General features: G+C 38.0%; 1 protein-coding gene across 1 annotated transcript; it reads right to left on the reverse strand.

Annotated features, from left to right (window-relative positions):
- Positions 1-15,802: 15,802 nt before the first annotated feature.
- Positions 15,803-17,867, reverse strand: LOC126767160 (jerky protein homolog-like). Its single transcript, XM_050484745.1, has 2 exons — positions 16,793-17,867; positions 15,803-16,732 (listed from the first exon to the last, which is right to left on the reverse strand). Exons 1-2 carry the CDS (start codon positions 17,600-17,602, stop codon positions 15,944-15,946), a joined length of 1,599 nt encoding a protein of 532 aa, XP_050340702.1. The 5' UTR covers positions 17,603-17,867; the 3' UTR covers positions 15,803-15,943.
- Between the last annotated feature and the right edge of the window lie 569 nt (positions 17,868-18,436).

Consider the following 18,436-nt stretch of genomic DNA (forward strand, 5'->3'; position numbering starts at 1 on the left):
CTTCCCCGCGCTTCCTTTGTTTCAACGTCCCAGTAGCTTCGAGTTTAGTTACGTCCACGCCGTACAGTAGGTTAGTTGCGTCGTATTGTCTCATATCGGTAAGTTACATCGACATAAACTTCGCCATGGGCCTCTCAGACCTTACGACAGGTTGTAAATTGAACAAATATAATTTTGCTTTATTGTTTTTTCGTATTTTTTACAGTTATTACTAACAATGAGTGATTCTGCACCTCCAAAAAAGAAGCGTAAGGAGTTAAGAGTTAAAAATGTAGTGTCGAACAGTGTGATTGAAGTTTATTTGGCTAAGGAGATTCAAGTGGATCAGAAGCTGAAAATGTTCCCGAAAACTTCACCCTTGAGCAAAGTGATCTCGACTCGCATAGCGAACAAAGTGCTTCTGAAGATGAAAAACTCATTCAAGGGAATCAGCAGTCAGAAAGTGATAGTGATGGTGAACCGTTATCAAGATTTGTTGGATGTTTCTTTGGCAAAAATCGTTTCAAGTGTGCAAATATTCGCCAAACAGAGTTGTGCGAACAAGCCAGCATAACTTTATAGCTCGTGTGCCGGAATCGAGGATCAATGTACACAACGAAAGAGACCCCTTTTCACTGTGGAAGAAAATAATGAGTACGGATATCTTAGAAGAAATATTAAAGTGGACAAATTAGAAAATTCGTGAACTCAAATTGAAGCACAACAGAGAAAGTCATCCTGAACTACAAGATTTAGACATGGTCGAATTGTATGCATTCCTTGGTCTTCTTATGTATACAGCTGTGTTCAAATCAAACCACGAAGGTTGTGAGTACTTATTTGCAATGGATGGAACAGGGAGAGACACTTTTAGATCTGTTATGTCACAGAAAAGGTTTCTAAATCTTTTGTTATGCTTGCGGCTTGATAATGGGGCAGATAGAGAAGAAAGAAAACAGAATGATAAGCTAGCGGCGATTTCCAACATATTTGGAAAATTTGTGAATAACTGCCCAACCCTATACAACATTGGAGAGTGTGCAACAATCGATGAAATGTTGATAGCTTTCAGAGGTCGTTCTTATTTTGTTTTGTATATACCAAATAAACCATACAAGTACGGTTTGAAGATGATGTGTAAGTGCGATGCCAAGATTAATTATTTTTATAATGGATATATCTACTGTGGTAAGGGATCTGATAGTGAAACTTTGACAAACGAAGAAAAGAAGTTTTTGGTTCCCTCACAAGTAGTGATTCGCTTGACGAAACCTATTCACGGTAGTAACCGCAATGTAACATTCGACAATTGGTTCACATCGATTGAATTGGTAGATGCTCTAAAAACACGAGGGCTGACATGTGTGGGTACTCTAAAAAAAATATAGGAGAAATTCCCAAAGAGTTTTTGCCATCCAAATCAAGAGATGTGGGATCTACACTCTATGGATTTACCAATCAAATGACTTTGATCTCTCACGTGCCAAAGCTAAATAAAGCTGTGTGTTTAGTATCTTCAATGCATCATAGTGAGTGTTTTGATGAAAATACAGGCAAACCCGAAATTATTGCTTATTACAATTCAACAAAAGGAAGCGTTGATGAGATAGATAAAAAATGCCCCATATACACCTGCAGTCGCCGATCGCGAAGGTGGTGATATTTTAACGAATGTTGGACATAAGTACGGCGAACGCACATGTTTTATATCAAGCTGATGGTGCCAATACTATTGATCGTGGACAATTCATAAAAATATTCGCCAGAAACGCGGTATTAACACACATGCAGCGCAGGGTTTATAATACCCACATTCCACGCGATATACGCGTCAACTTAGCGCGAATTTTGGGTTCTGATTTGCCACCAGAACCACAAAACTTCTAGGATATACATATGTACCAAAATCACGGAAAACCTGTGCCAGTGGTCCTCCTAAGGTAAATCGCAAATTACCAATGCCATTCATGTAAAAAAACATGTATGCTTGCAGTGCGCTAAACAATTATGCCCTGACTGCCAATAAAAATTACCAAAGATTGACCATTACCAGTTTTTTGAATTGTATTTGTGATTACATATTTTATTTATTTTTGTTAATAAATATACCTTAACTATAATGATAAATAGTATTTTTGTTATAATATGTTGATTTAATTTTTTTGTGCGTGATTATTGATCTTATCTCTAGATTTTTTTAATTAAAAATCACATTTAGAGTCTATTGAGAAGTTTTATTTTATCCTTTTATACATTCATTTAATGATTTGAAAGATTGCAGTAAGCTATCGTATATAGTTTCGATGCTATAGACCATGTAAAGCAGCGGCTTCTTAGGCCGCTCGTCACCAGTTAAGTTACACAAAAACCATGTCACCAGTCAAAGGTTAAAAAACAAATAAAAAAAACTCAGATGTAGTACTACACACAAAAAAATTTAACGAAATTAACTATATCTTACACGTAATAACAGAAAATATAAATTCAACAAAAATTAATCCTACAGAAATATTAGGCACAATTCCGATTTCTTTGGCGCCGCGATTTGAAGGTACCGTTGGAAAGATGAAGTTCTCCTGATTAAAAAATATATAGGGTTATAGATACCGCAAACGCTTAGTTTACGAGATATTCGACCTTAAAGTTCAAAAATTCCCAAAATTCGAGCATTTCAACAAGCTATTTTACCGCATTAAACACACTTTACTCACATTTTTCACTTCAAATTAATTAATTTAAACTATATACTTTTAAATAAATCCACATTTTACACTTTTAACAGTTTTTTTACCGACGAAATCTTTATTTTAAAAATTACATTTTACACTCGTAGTGAACATCATGTGTGTGCTAAAATTACGACGAAATGGAGCGCTGCCATGTGATAATAAGGAAATTCGCTGAAATACCTTTTTTCCCAAAAATTCCTCTATCCATTCATATGGATATGTTCTTTATTTAATTTAATAAACAAATATTTAATATTATATACTAATATTATATAATAATATTATATAATAATATTTAACCATTTTATAATGAAAACTTAAACTTTGTTTGAATATTAGTGCAAGATAACCAAAAAAATATAACCACTTTATAACGAAACTCAATATATTTTTTTTATTTTAACGCAGAAAGGAGTACTATGCGAAAGTACTTCAGTGACCCCGGGTATTCGCTCGACCAGGGTTATTTTTTTAAAGCGCGGCCGAAGGCAGCCAACGCAGAAAGGAGTATTACGCGAAAGTACTTCAGTCACCCCGGGTATTCGCTCGACCAGGGTTATTTTTTAAAGCGCGGCCGAAGGCCGCCAACGCAAAAGGAATACTACGCGAAAGTATTTCAGTCACCCCGGGTATTCGCTCGACCAGGGTTATTTTTTTAAAGCGCGGCCGAAGGCCGCCAACGCAGAAAGGAGTACTACGCAAAAGTACTTCAGTCACCCCGGGTATTCGCTCGACCAGGGTTATTTTTTTAAAGCGCGGCCGAAGGCCGCCAACGCAGAAAGCAGTACTACGCGAAAGTACTTCAGTCACCCCGGGTATTCGCTCGACCAGGGTTATTTTTTTAAAGCGCGGCCGAAGGCCGCCAACGCAAAAGGAATACTACGCGAAAGTATTTCAGTCACCCCGGGTATTCGCTCGACCAGGGTTATTTTTTTAAAGCGCGGCCGAAGGCCGCCAACGCAGAAAGGAGTATTACGCGAAAGTATTTCAGTCACCCCGGGTACTCGCTCGACCAGGGTTATTTTTTTAAAGCGCGGCCGAAGGCCGCCAACGCAAAAGGAATACTACGCGAAAGTATTTCAGTCACCCCGGGTATTCGCTCGACTAGGGTTATTTTTTTAAAGCGCGGCCGAAGGCCTCCAACGCAGAAAGCAGTACTACGCGAAAGTACTTCAGTCACCCCGATATGATATAAATTTTACAATATTATTATAGATTTTTACTTCTTTATTTTTATTAAACATAAATCGCATATTATACATATACATACATATGTATAGTATATATGTATACATATGTATATATACATGTGTATATGGAACAAGTTTTCACAACTCAATATTATAACTTGAAAACTGTTGGAAAGTATTTTTTATTATAATTAATATAGAAAAAAGAATCACGCAAAAGAACAAACAAAGAAAAATCGTTAAGAATCCTACAAATTTGGTGTTTGAGATGTGGCAACGCTCGTTTTCCTCATAATTGTAAGCAATCTAGCCTTTGCAACGATGAGTGTTCTAAGTGATTTTTAAATTAATAAATATAGGTAAAATATTACAAAATAAAAGTGAAATGTGAACTTATTTCAATCTTTAAAGTGTATATTTAAATATAACAAGAGAAAAATGTGAAAAAATTTAGAGAAACCTAGAGAAATAACATGTTTTCTTAGTGCAAATTTTTGAATTTTTAAACGTGAATATTTCAAAAAATATTATTAATTTTTTATTTATTTTTGGATATTCCTCCTCTGGAGAAGCTACCCTATCCGCACATACCCCATTTATATGGAAATTCGTTTTTTTTACCCCGCCGCCAAAGTAATCGGAATCGTGCCAAATATTACAATAAGAATTGTTAGACGCTAAAAATAAATTATTGACATTATTACCCAAGGAAAATATAAAAAGACGACGTTTAATAAATGGAATAGGTAGTTTGACAAAACGGCTATTTAGAAATATGGACGACGATGACAGACAGGAAATACAGAGACGTTTGGTGAACACTGACAATATAATAGATACAATAAATCAAAAAGTGCAGATTAATGACTATTTTAATAATACAATAAGATATCTTAAAAATATTATTCAAAATCACAAAATGAAAGAAAAGAAATTAAAAAATTAACAAATGCAAAAATTAAATTTGTAAATGAGGAATTTCAACACAATTTGTATTTAGAACAACTAAATAGAACAAAGTTATTAAGAGGTAAAATTAGACGAATCCAGAAAAATGTTATATCATTTAAATTTGAAAATATACACGCAATTATTTTAAGTAACACTGAAATAATAAAATAGGAAATAGATTTTAATAAACTAAGGTACCTTCAATTGAGGCCCGCCATTTTTAATAATACTAAGTTAATTTTTGCTTTTCCAAGTACATTTATAACTATTAAGCTGAGAAAAACTGTAAACAGCTTAACATCATATACAACAAAATTAAATATGAAGTGGAAGAAGTATTGGGCAAGGAAGGTATCTTTAGCGCAACAGTCAGTAAATTCAGATTCCACGAGGAAACATCCCCAATTGGGTTGAGGCTGATCGACTTGCCGGGGCCCGAAATATGGTTATCTGTAGTACTAGATTCCTGCATATGAAAATACATCAATCTACCTGGCTGTCTCCGGATCAAAAAGCCACCAACCAGATCGATCATGTTGTGATACACGGAAGACACGTCTCTAGTGTTCTAGACGTGCGTACGCTCCGAGGTCCTAACATAGACTTGGACCACTATGTTTTGGCAGCCAAAATTCGCACCAGACTCTGTGCAGTAAAAAACGCACGTCAACAAGGAAGGTTCGACGTCGTGAAGCTGCAATCATAACAGATTGCCGAATCATTTTCGGCAATCGGCTTGCAGTCCTGCTCTCTGAGAGCAGTTGTCAACAACTCCGTATAAGGCAGCTGTGGGACGGCATTTCAAACTCCTTACGTACAGCTGCAGCCGAAACCTATGATTTTCGGAAAATGTAAAAGAACAACTGCTAAGAGGAGGAGTGCCGTGTCGCAATGGATAGAAAACACACTGCCTACCTCGCAACGTTACGATCGACCACAACATGTACGGGATGGGATAGATATTGAGAGTTGAAGAGGGAAGCGAGACGCATTCGCAGACAGAAAAAGAAAGAGGCCGAAATGCGTGAGTATGAAGAGCTTGGAAATCCGGCCGACAGGGATAATGTTCGGAAACTCTACGAAAAAATGCGGAAACTAACAGAAGGTTTCAAAACCGGAGCAAACTCTTGTAGAACCCCCAAAGATGATCTAGTCACCGATGTCCAGAGCATACTAAAATTATGGAGAGAACTCTTCTCCAGTCTGCTGAATAGCAGTCAAAATATAACGCAAGGAGAAGGCGAACCCGATTTCCCAATCCATGACAATGGAGCAGACATTCCACTGCTCGATCATGCAGAAGATTGAATAGCAGTTTCCCGTCTGAAGAACAACAAAGCGGTGGGAGCCGATGGATTGCCGACCGAGCTATTAAAACACGACGGCGAAGAACTGAAAATGAGCATGCATCAGCTCTTCTTTGTAAAATATGGGCGGACGCAAGCATATCCAACGATTTCGATTTAAGTGTGCTCTGCCCAATCCACAAAAAAGGAGACCCCACCTCAACATCGCGTATCAGGTTCTATCGAGGGGATTGTGTGAAAGGTTAAAGCCCGCCGTCAACAAACTGATTGAACCTTTTCAATGTAGATTTAGACCTGGCAAATCAACAACTGACCAGATATTCACCATGCGCCTAATCTTAGAAAAACCCCGTGAAAAGAGTATCCACACACACCACCTATTCGTTGATTTGAAAGCTGCTTTCCACAGCATGAAAAGGAGCTGCCTTTATGCCGCGATGTCTGAATTTGGTATCCCCGCAAAACTGATACGGTTGTGTAAACATACGTTGAGCAATACCAAAAGCTCCGTCAAGATGCGGAAGGACTTCTCCGAGCTGTTCGATACCAAACGAGGTTTCGGACAAGGCGACTCTGTTTCGTGTGACTTCTTCAACCTACTATTGGAGAAAATAATTCGAGCTGCAGAACCAATCCGAGAAGGTACAATCTTATATAAGAATGTACAACTGCTGGCGTATGCCGATGATATTGCTATCATTGACCTTAACAACTGCGCGGTTTGTTATGCTTTTTTCAGAATGGATAAGGTAGCGAAACATTTGGGTCTGGTGGTGAACGAGGGAAAGACGAAATGTCTCCTGTCATCAAACAAACAGTCGTCGCACTCGCGACTAGGCACCCACGCCACTGGTGGAAGTCATAATTGCGAAGTTGTAGATAAGATCATCTATCTTGGATAGAATCAACACCAACATCCAACGCAGGATATCTCTTGGAAACAGGTGCTACTTCGGACTAAGTCTGCAATTGAGAAGTAAAGTTCTCTCTCGACGAACAAAAATAAAACTCTATAAGTCACTCATTATTCCCGTCCTGCTATATGCTGCAGAGGCATGGATGATGGCAACATCTGATGAGTCGACGTTGCGAGTTTTCGAGAGAAAAATTCTGCGAAAAATTTATGGTCCTTTGCGCAGTGGCTACAGCGAATATTGCTTTCGATGGAACGATGAGCTGTATGAGATATAGGACGATGTTGACATAGTGCAGCGAATTAAGAGATAGCGGCTGCGCTGGCTAGGTCATGTCGTACGTATGGACGAAAGCACTCCAGCTCCGAAAGTATTCGTCGCAGTACCCGCCGAGGACTCCTTTGAAGTTGGTCGCCTTGTCGTGGCGAAGGGGCTTAAGTAAGAGTAAAGTGTGTATCCCAAAGGAAACGCACTCTAATCTTACGAACTAAGAGGGACACTTCATAATTCCTACAATAGTGATATGGATGAATAAACCCTAGGTTTTACGCCCATCTCCTATTGCGGAAGTATGAGGACACCCGAACCGACACCACCCTAAGCCAAGGTGTCGAGGTACCCGTACCGAGGGCTGAATGGTCAGCGGGGGGTAATAAATAGCTGATCGCGAATGGTCCCCTCCGATGCCCGGGCGAGGTCGGAGGTATAAAAGCCTTCTCTCCGTATACCGGCTCTGCGGACGAGTGACCAACTCTTTCCGGATTACTCGTGGGACCAAATATGAACGAAAACAATAATTCAACAACAACATCAACTACAACAACCAAATTGACGACAACAGCAACGACTAAGGACATGAACTATCGGAATCCTATTACGGAATCCGAAGAAGACGAGCTACTTGCCTCCAGCCAGGAGACGAGTAAGAGTACTACCGGACATACCAACCAAAGTATACCGGTAGGTACAGCAGTAAAAGCCTCTGATATAAGGGAGGAAGCGTCCACCTTCAAGGCTGCCATGTGCACCAACCAAAGTGCACTGGCGGCTAAAGGAGAAAACAGAAAGAAGCGCAAGAAATCCCAGAATCAGCTGAGAAAAAACCGGTACCAGAGGGCAGTCTTCACACTAGGGAAGATAGTCAAAGACCAGGCAGCCGGTACCCCAGTTGAATAGGCTGAAACAAAGCGCCACAAATCTAAGGATCATCAAAATCAAAGGAATATGAAGGCTACCTGAAAAGGGAGAAATTACAACCTCAAGAAGAGAGCAAGCGAGAGAGCACTTCTCAGAAGAGAAATCGCTCTATCACAGAAGTAACCGGAACTCAGCCCAAAAAACTGAGGCGGAGCGAAGAGGAACACAGCAGCACAACAACGGCAAGGCATTTCTGCTATGTTGCCAGAGATAGCCTGCAGGTGGCCATCATAGACGGAAATTCCTCCTCTCCGAGCACAATGCAGGAGAGATGGGTGGAGATCGACGTCAGATTGTCGAGTATGGTGCTAAGCTATGTACTCGACAATCCTGCGGGTCCTCACCCGGAGTTTGACTCTTCTGAGACCCTCAGGGGCTACAGGGTCATCAAGTGCGCGGATCAGGCCTCGCTGGATTTCCTGACGGGTAGTGTTGCTAAAATTAGCAACGCCTTTGTAGGCCTCCAATTGAGGCTTATACCCGCCAAGGACATTCCGAAGAGACCTCGTGCTCGCATTTGGTTACCCCCTCTAGAAGAGCCAGGCGAAAAACTCCTGCGATGCATTAAGCTGCAGAACAAATCTATACCTAGTATAGATGAGTGGCAGCTAATCAAGGAGGAAAAACCGAATAAAGCAAGCAAGCCAATACTAGTGGCCATTTGTGATGAGTCCATTGAGGCTCTGAAAAAGACTGACTACAAAATCAGCTTAGGAACCCGAAAAGCCAGACTAAAAATATTCCAAGGCGACAAAGCGGCTGACGAAGACGCCACGGAAGAGGTCGACGACGCCAGCCAGTTGCTAAAGAATGTGGGCATCGAAGAAACCCGAGATGCCCAATAACATAAGATGCGTACAGATAAACCTGCAGCACGCGAAGAGTGCTACAGCGAATCTGACAACCCTCGTGAACGAGGGGGGCATCGACATCAGCCTAGTACAGGAACCCTGGGTCAATGAAGATACCATTAAAGGGCTAAACAGCAGCAACCATAACCTGTTTTACACACGGAACAGAGGTAAACCTAGGGCATGCATTCTTATCAATAAAAGTATAAATGCATTTCTTTGTCCTAATTACAGCACAGCAGATATCACAGTGGTAAAGGTGGAACAGAAGGAAAAGCCCTTCTTCTTGGTCTCGGCCTACTTGGCCCATGACGAAGACATACCACCGGTCCCGCTCACCAGACTAGTAGAGGAGAACAGGAAGGAGGATGTCCTAAAAGGGTGTGATGCAAACGCAAGGCACACCGTATGGGGTAGCTCCAGTATAAACACCAGAGGTGAGTCACTCTTGCAGTATATTTTGAATAGTAATCTAAGTATTTGCAACAAGGGCGATAAGCCAACTTTTATTTTCCCAAGCTCGGAGGGTATCCGATGAGCCTTCCATGTCGGATCACTCTTGGATACTCTTCAGCATCCACGAGAAGTACAGTGCGCCTCTCACTTACCGGAACCCTAGAAGAACGGCATGGGGAAAATTTACCAGTATAGCAACAAAATGCCTTGAAAAGGGAGACAATAAGAGCATCAGAAATCCTGAGGAATTAGACTCAGAAATAGAAAAGTTGGAAAAAATCCTAACCACAACTTTTAATAAATCTACTCCGCTAACAGTTTTGAAAAAGAGAAAGTCTCTTCCTTGGTGGAACAGTGAATTCAAGAATTTGAGAACACAACTAAGGAAGGCTTTCAATGAGAGTTTTAGAACCAAAATCTGGCAGCCATATAAAGACAGTATGAAAGAATACAAAAAAGCAGTCAGGAAAGCTAAAAAGGACTCATTTCGATCTTTCTGCACATCGATAGAAAGTTGCACAGAAGCCGCCAGGCTGAGTAAAATGCTATCCAAAGATCATATTAATACTGCCTACATTAGGGCGGAGGGAAGTGATTGAACCTCCTCGGCAAAAGAGTCTCTGGAGGTACTAATCACAACGCACTTCCCCGGGAGTCAGCAAACGCCTTCAACGAGGGTTCAACCAGAACCACCGCTGAACGCAGTTCACTATCGAAGCCAAATAGTAGACAAAAGAAAAATCAAATACGCCATAAATAGTTTTGCACCATATAAAGCGGCAGGTCCTGACGGGATTATGCCCATAATGCTGCAAAAACTGTTAGAACCAATGGTTCTAAGGCTAGAAAATATATACAAACTAGAATTCAACTATCTTACATCCCAATAAGTTGGAAAAGAAGTAAAGTTGTGTTCCTCCCAAAACCAGGTAGAAGAACACACGAGAATGCCAAGGATTTTAGACCTATAAGCCTTACCTCCTTTATGCTGAAGGTACTAGAAAGGCTAATAGATCTACACGTAAGAACAATAATGGCGGAGAAGTTATCGAAGTCCCAACATGCGTACATGAAGGGCCGATCAACCGAAACCGCCCTTCACAAGGTGATAAGTGTAATTGAAAAATCACTACATCACAAACAATACACCATGGCTGCATTTCTAGACATAGAGGGCGCCTTCAACAGCATAGAAGTAAATGCGATAATTAATTCTCTGGCACATGGTGGTATAGAAGTCACTGTGTGCATATGGATACTATCGATGCTTGAGAATAGGAAGATTATAGCTTCAAACGGCGCTGCAACACAAACAAGCTATGTGAGTAGAGGAACGCCTCAAGGGGGGTCCTCTCTCCGATTCTTTGGGTTGCAGCGCTGAACGAAATACTACTCCAACTAAACGGTGGAGGAGTGAAAGCAGTAGCGTATGCAGACGATATAGTGTTGTTGGTTTCAGGCATGCTTCTTTCAACAGTCAGCGAGATTATGGAAAGAGCACTTCGTAGGTTAAACCTATGGGCTAAAAACAATGGTCTAGGAGTTAACCCGAACAAAACAGAACTGATGCTATTCACTAGCAGAACCAAAATACCTCAGTTTCAACTTCCGGTACTAAACGGTACAACACTCACTCTATCCCCCACAGCTAAATACTTGGGGGTGGAGATTGACACCAAACTGTCCTGGAAAATAAATATAGAAAAAAGAATAAACAAAGCATACATGGCCTACTATACTTGTAAGAAAATCGTCAACAAGAATTGGGGCCTTAAACCAAGTATAATCATGTGGATGTATACGGCTGTCATAAGACCTATACTTACATATGGAGCTCTGGTATGGTGGCCAGCGCTAAACAAACAATACAATATTAGAAAATTAAATGGAATACAAAGAGCAGCATGTGCGGGTGTTACGGGTGCAATCAGGTCATGTCCGACTGATGCGCTCAATGTGATCCTGCATCAACTACCAATGGACATTTTTATTCACAAAACAGCAGCTATTGCGGCGATAAAAATAAAAGAATTGGGAGGTTGGAATCAGCAGAACTACGGACATAGTGTAATTCTAAACAAGTTCACTATTAACAAATCAGACTACATTCTCCCAAAGCTGGATTTCAATAGACACTTCCAGGTGAGGATACCATCTAGACGAGAATGGAGAAGAGGTTCAATGGTAGAGGAAGATACCACCTCAGTCTATACCGACGGGTCCAAAATGGACTGCGGAGTAGGCACGGGGGTATTCTCCGCTGATCTAGGCATATCTCTCTCTATACGTCTACCGAACTCGGCTAGCATCTTCCAAGCAGAAGTACTAGGCATAGAAAAAGCCTGCGAAGTTCTATTAGAAAACCACGGGAATATACATAAAGCAACTATATTTACGGACAGCCAGGCGGCCCTCCTGGCATTGTCTTCACCCATGACAAATTCCAGTATAGTTCACAACTGCAAGAGAGCACTAAGCTCAATAAAAGACAAGCTCCAGCTAAACTTGATCTGGGTTCCCGGCCACAGGAACATTTTCGGTAACGAAAAAGCAGACGAGTTGGCAAAGGCAGGAGCTTTCCTCAATGAATCCACGGCGGAGCTAATACCAAGCCCGTTAGGATCGATAAAAGGAGAGATCAATAGACAATTTCAGCAAATTGCAAACAACAGGTGGAAAAACATTACAAAATGCGTCATAACTAAACAATTATGGCCAACATATGACAGGAAAAGAACCAATGACTTATTAAATAGGTCAAGAAAAAGTATTTACAAAATAACAGCTACCACAACAGGGCACTGGCCATTTGGGGAACATGCGTCCAAAATGGGATTGCCCTACAACGACATCTGCCGTGGCTGCGGAGTAGCAGGGAACAAGGAAACAATCTTCCACTTTCTCTGCGAATGCCCAGCTCTAGCACAGATCCGACACAAAACACTCGGAATCCACCAAGCACCAAACCTTGAATGGATTTCCACCAAAAGCATATCGGACATAAGTAGTTTCATCGAAACTTCAAAATGGTTTGAGAGAGAAGGTGAAACGTAATAGCAGATACAGGAGGTTCTACGAATAGTGTATCAAAATGGCAGGAAACAGAGGAAGAGGAATACCTGGCGCACTCTTGTTAACTCGGCTATAACCGCGAAAGCGGTTTCTACGCCAGTAAAGAAGAAGAAGTATTTAATTTATATAGTAAAATTTATAAATTTGAAGAGAATAAATAATTAAGACAATTAAGGTTAAGTTCACATTATATTATAAAAGAAGATTGTGAAGTTAAACAAAATAGGAAGTTTGAAATTATTGAAATAGGTGTAGACACAATAATTATTAAAAATTCAATAAATATGAAATTACAAGAAAATTGATGATACTGCAATAAAAAATATTATTTGGTACAAAATCAGGAGATATGATAACAAAGAAATATTAAAGAATTTTACTACAAAATTGTCATTCGAACAAATAGTTGAACAAAATCAAAACAACGTAAAGAATATAAGGAAATTAGAAACTCATAACCAAATAATTTATGATACAGGATGTAATATTTTGAGTATATGTATCATTGTAATAATCATAATTGTAATTGTCAGTTTACGCAATCGAATAGTTATAAAATTAATATTAGAATTCAGGAGAATTCTAATTTTAAACGGGGAGTAGTTATTGATCACAGTAGTATCAAATTGAAAGGTTAATTTTTAATTTATACTTCGCGTGTTTTTCGAATCGGTAAATTTTTTTCCAGTAAGTTGGTAGTGGTGTTGGTGATATCTTTGCTAAATTTCACGTCAAAATGTTCATTAGTATTTGAGATACCCGTCGTTTTATGATGCTCTAAAAGCGAATTCGCTTTTCGATTGACGATAATGTCAATCATATAGCCACTTGTAAAAATGCTGACGTGTTAAACGAATTCATAGCTACAATAAATAAAACAACGCAAACAAGCATTGCACTCAAACGAAAGAAAGAGCTGATCGTATTACTAAGAAACTTTTAACCCCGCTTAAACATATTAATACAATGCCAATGCAATCCTGCCACTTGAAATTATTGTATACAAATTGACTAAAACAAAATTACTTTACGCACCAATTCTTGGTATTGATAAATATTGTGAAATGCGACAATACAAAGTAATGCAAGGTACTTACAAAGCATTTTTTGTAAATTGTGAATTTTCATTTAAAGAAATAGAGAAAAACAGGTTCGACGATTAGAAAAAACGCTAGCACAAGTGTTTGGGGCCAAGGGAGATTTCTCTGTGAGGGCGAAATAGATTTTGAGGAATAAATTAAGAATTTTAAAATTATGTACAAAGTCTTTCTATTGTATTTGCTCATAGTAATATGCGGTATAATTAATCTGCACTTCTAAAATTTGTATATGAGGTATATGGGAGTAGGAGTAACTTTTAAATACATATGTATAAGTAATTATCCGGCTATCGTCATGCTAGTTTTAAACAAAGTCACTTCTTTGATGGCGCCTTGCCAAATTAAAGTTTGAATTCCGCAACTTTGCATGCAAATAGTATTTTTTTATCGCTCACTCGCCCCTCACCCTAAACTGCCATCGGTGCTTTTATTTGCGATATTGGAGTGGATAATTATCTTCTTGTGTTATTTTAGCAATGTGTCAAACACATTCTGATGTGGTTTGGTAATGTTCTTGTGTGGGCATTTGCTATTATTAAATAATCATTCTCGGAATGGCATCGAAATGTTTATGAAAATAACGAAAATTTATGAAGAGAATGAAAAAAGTTGATTTCTTTTGGTCGTCTTCGCATGGTTCGACTAATTCAGCAACAAAAATTGTATGCTAATTGACTCTTCGACATCCCCTTAGAAAACAGAAAATTATTTAAAGAGAAATATACAAGTTAACGCCACCAATAGCTATCAGCACTTATGTATAAAATAAACAATAAATATATAGTTTCTTTACTAAACGAATATGTCAAATATGTCATTGACACATCGCCAATTAGGAAGCGGCCTACAACTTATGGCATGCTTTAAGTAGAATTACACATCATCATTATCTAACACCTAAGCTCTGCACTTCTTAGAATGTAAGATGAATCTTTGTATCTAGGCTTAAGAAAGTAATTGTATAAAAGAATGTGAAATAAAGATCTTTGAGTTTAGTACGTTAACAAAACTCACTAGATTCACTTCTCTTGTGATCTTTTCAAAAACAACCCGGCGTTCGCGCAGAACATAATTGGCGAAACTGCCAGGAGCAACGAAAAAGCTTCTGTTAGACAATAAAAGTTTAAAAAATTAAAAAAAAATCAAGTAACGGTGCATCAATTACAAAAGTAACATTGTTATTATAAAGCAACAATCCCTTGCATATACTGCGCAAAGTGACGATTTACGAAGGCAACTAAACAAAGTGCAACGAAATCTAAAGTGAAACGGCGAACGATCCACAAAGACAACAGGAAGTTAGCAAAAGCTGGACGCAATCAAAAATATTTGGAAAGAAGCACTTCCCACAAACAAATTTTTATATACTAAATTATTTACGAATGATATCTATCTATCTATCTATCTATCTATCTATATAAATAAAAATGAATTGTTGTTCGTTAGTCTGATTAAAACTCGAGAACGGCTGGGCTGATTGAGCTGACTTTGGTTTTAAAATGTTTGTCGTAGTCCAGGGTAGGTCTAAACGGTGAGCAAATAAGGAAAAATTACGAGTAAGATAGAGTAAAACGACAATTCCATTTTCCCATATAAAAGTTGACCACTTACTTGCTGTCAAACATTTGACGGTATTTGTACTCTCAGTTCCACTCGAATTGAAGAACGCATTAAAACAAGACTTTTGAATCGACAACATAATATCAACTTTGCTTATAACATCGTGTATTTAAATTTCAATTTCAAATTTCAAAATATATAAATGTAATTAATGTGTTGACATGTTTGATGGTGCCAACCTTACAGTGTTACCAACTCTCAAAAATACTTTTATTATAATAACGGGGCATCTCTGCCTGTGCAGACTCCACATTGCTCATTGCTTACTAGATAGAGAATACTACATAGTTTGCCATATATGGTAAGCTAGACGCTCGGAAATTAGAACCACTTTGTTTTTGGGGTAGTTCTAATTTCCGAAATGTTCTAATTTCTGGACGGTTTTTTTTTAACGTGAATAATAAAACTAAGAGTTAAGCCACTTCCAAAAACTATATAAAAACATTTTTTTATTTCTTTTCTTATTTTTTTTTTTAAACATAACAATTCAGTTCATTACATAACAATTATTAAAAAAAAAAACAACTAAAAATTTCAGAAATTAATTAAAAACTCAGGATAAGGGCTCAGTTCAAAATTAATTTTTGTTTGACATATAATCAGTAATATTTGTTTGTTTTTTTGGTTTCTTTAAATCCGATATAACAATATCGTTACGGAGGGCCAAAAGATTGGTCATGTGCTTACTGGAAGACAATTCACTCTTGTTGCACCAATTTATTAAATTGTTAACGCTTTCAATAGCTATAACATTTGAAATAACTGGTGTGTCATCAACAACATCGTCTTCACTGCTATCAGAAAACTCATCATCGCTACTTAGGTCATCACCAGTTCGGTCTTCAAACTCATCTTCATTCCATTTCTCGATGTCAGCAATACACATGAAACTGTTTGGATCAATTTCTGCTAAAAGAGTTTGATTTACTTGGAGAGATTCATTGCAGTCCTCATTTTTGTTAAGCAACTCTGCTAGTGGCACATCATCATCGCTGTCGTATTGGTCAGAGTCCCAATTTAGCAACTTTGACCAAGAATTCCTCATCACTTTTGGAGTTATCTCATCCCAAGCTTGTTTCAGAAATATTATTGCCTTTCGGATGGAATGGGATTTCAACAGACTATTCAGTGCACCACCTTCAGCTATTATTTCAGCAAGTAACTTACTTCTGTAAACAAGTTTTGTTAACTTTATGGGATTTTGATCCATTGGTTGCACAGCTGCTGTCACATTTGGCGGCAAGAAATATGAAACTATGTTGCCATCTTTGCTTTGAAGATGCTCAATCGGTGCATGCGCGGAGCAGTTATCGATAAGCAAAAGAGCCTTCGAAGGCAAGTTATTTTTTTGAGAAAACTGGATGACCTGTAAACAAAAAAATATTTTAAAATTAAAGAAATTAAAAGCAAAATTATTTCCTCTTACTTCATTAATAAATATCTTGTGAAACCAATCGTGAAAGATCCGAGACGTCATCCAAGCATTTTTGGAAAAGTTGTAATGAAGTGGATTTTTAAAACCTTTGAAGCTCCTGGGATTTTTAGCTTTTCCAATAACTAAGGGCACTAATTTGTGAGACCCATCAGCATTTGAACCAAGTAAAATTGAAATTCGTTCTTTCTGAATTTTGTATCCAGGCGCACTTTTTTCACAAGCAGAGACATATGTTTTATCTGGTAGGCAACGATAAAATAATCCGGTTTCGTCCACATTATATAATTGCGACTCTATTAACCCCATCTCAGTGACTTTTGCACGGAATCTGTGAATAAATGGAGTGATGGAGGCAATATCACTAGAAAGAATCTCGCCACCAATTTTTAAAAAACGAATGCCGTGTCGCTTTTTAAATTTAGTAAACCATCCATCGCTTGCTCGGAATGCATTTTTATTTTTATCGGGGTATTCTTCACCAAAAATTTGTTTAGCTTTTTCCTTTAATATTGTTGCTGTCAATGTACACTTCCTTTCGCGTTGTTTTAAAAACCACTCATAAAGACGACTTTCCATTTTCGGATATTCGGCACTATGCACAGTTTTATTTGATGCTTCCTGATAAGTGTTGGAAACAGCATTTAATATAGATGACCTATTTGACTTGATATAGCTGATAGCAGATTTGCTCACGTTGAAATCTAGCGCTAGACGATTCCCTTGAACACCTTTGTCCAGCTTTTCTAATATCTTTACTTTGGTTTCCAAAGATAAAGTGTTTTTTTTACGTTTATTTGACATTTTTGGTAAGTTATTTTTAGTTTTCGGTAGAGTCTCGCAAAATATGTCCACGCGTATCAAATTTCACATACGAATGACAAAAACACCAAAAATATGGCAAAACAAAAACTAAAATATAACTTGGGGATTCCCCTTTCTATTTTACATTTGTTCAGTAATATAAAAACCAAGAATGGGAATTCCCCTGTGTTAAAAATGAAAAAAAATTCTCAGAAATTAGGAAAATAAGGCAAAACAAAAACTAAAATATAACTTGGGGATTCCCCTTTCTATTTTACATTTGTTCAGTAAAATAAAAATCAAGAATGGGAATTCCCTTGTGTTAAAAATGAAAAAAAAGCTCTCAGAAATTAGAACCTCAAGTTCTAATTTCAGAGCGGTCAATGCAAACAAAAAATGGTTGTGTTTAAAATAAAAAAAAAAATGCTCAGAAATTAGAACTTCAAGTTCTAATTTCAGAGCGTCCAATGCATTAAAAACTCTGGTTCTAATTTCTGGATGTTCTAATTTCTGAGAGTTCTAATTAGTGTGAGCGTCTACATCTTAGGGTGTTGTGTTACACTTTTTTTGCTACTTTCATGGTAATCAGGGTGTTGTGTTAGCATTTAAACTACATTTAAATTTTAAATTTTGATGACCGAGACTTTAAAAGATATTAAATAATGCAAGTGTTTACGTTATTTAAGTGATTATATTGAATTACTTTGCATATCTGTTCAATTTTATTGGGGTATTAGTTGTTGTTTAATGTTAAATCAGTAGTTTTTTTTTGTGCAATTTTTAAACACGCTTCAAGTATTTCCAAATTTTTGCATGCAGTAGGATACAATCCTG

This window comes from Bactrocera neohumeralis, unplaced genomic scaffold (genome assembly GCF_024586455.1).
Source record: "Bactrocera neohumeralis isolate Rockhampton unplaced genomic scaffold, APGP_CSIRO_Bneo_wtdbg2-racon-allhic-juicebox.fasta_v2 ctg440, whole genome shotgun sequence".
NCBI lineage: Eukaryota > Metazoa > Arthropoda > Insecta > Diptera > Tephritidae > Bactrocera > Bactrocera neohumeralis.

Excerpts from the sequence above, each read along its gene's own strand:
- LOC126767160 (XM_050484745.1), bottom strand. The coding sequence starts at position 17,602 with ATGTCAAATAAACGTAAAAAAAACACTTTATCTTTGGAAACCAAAGTA. Across the intron at positions 16,733-16,792 it reads ACAAGATATTTATTAATGAA|GTCATCCAGTTTTCTCAAAA; the intron begins GTAAGAGGAAAT and ends TTTTGTTTACAG.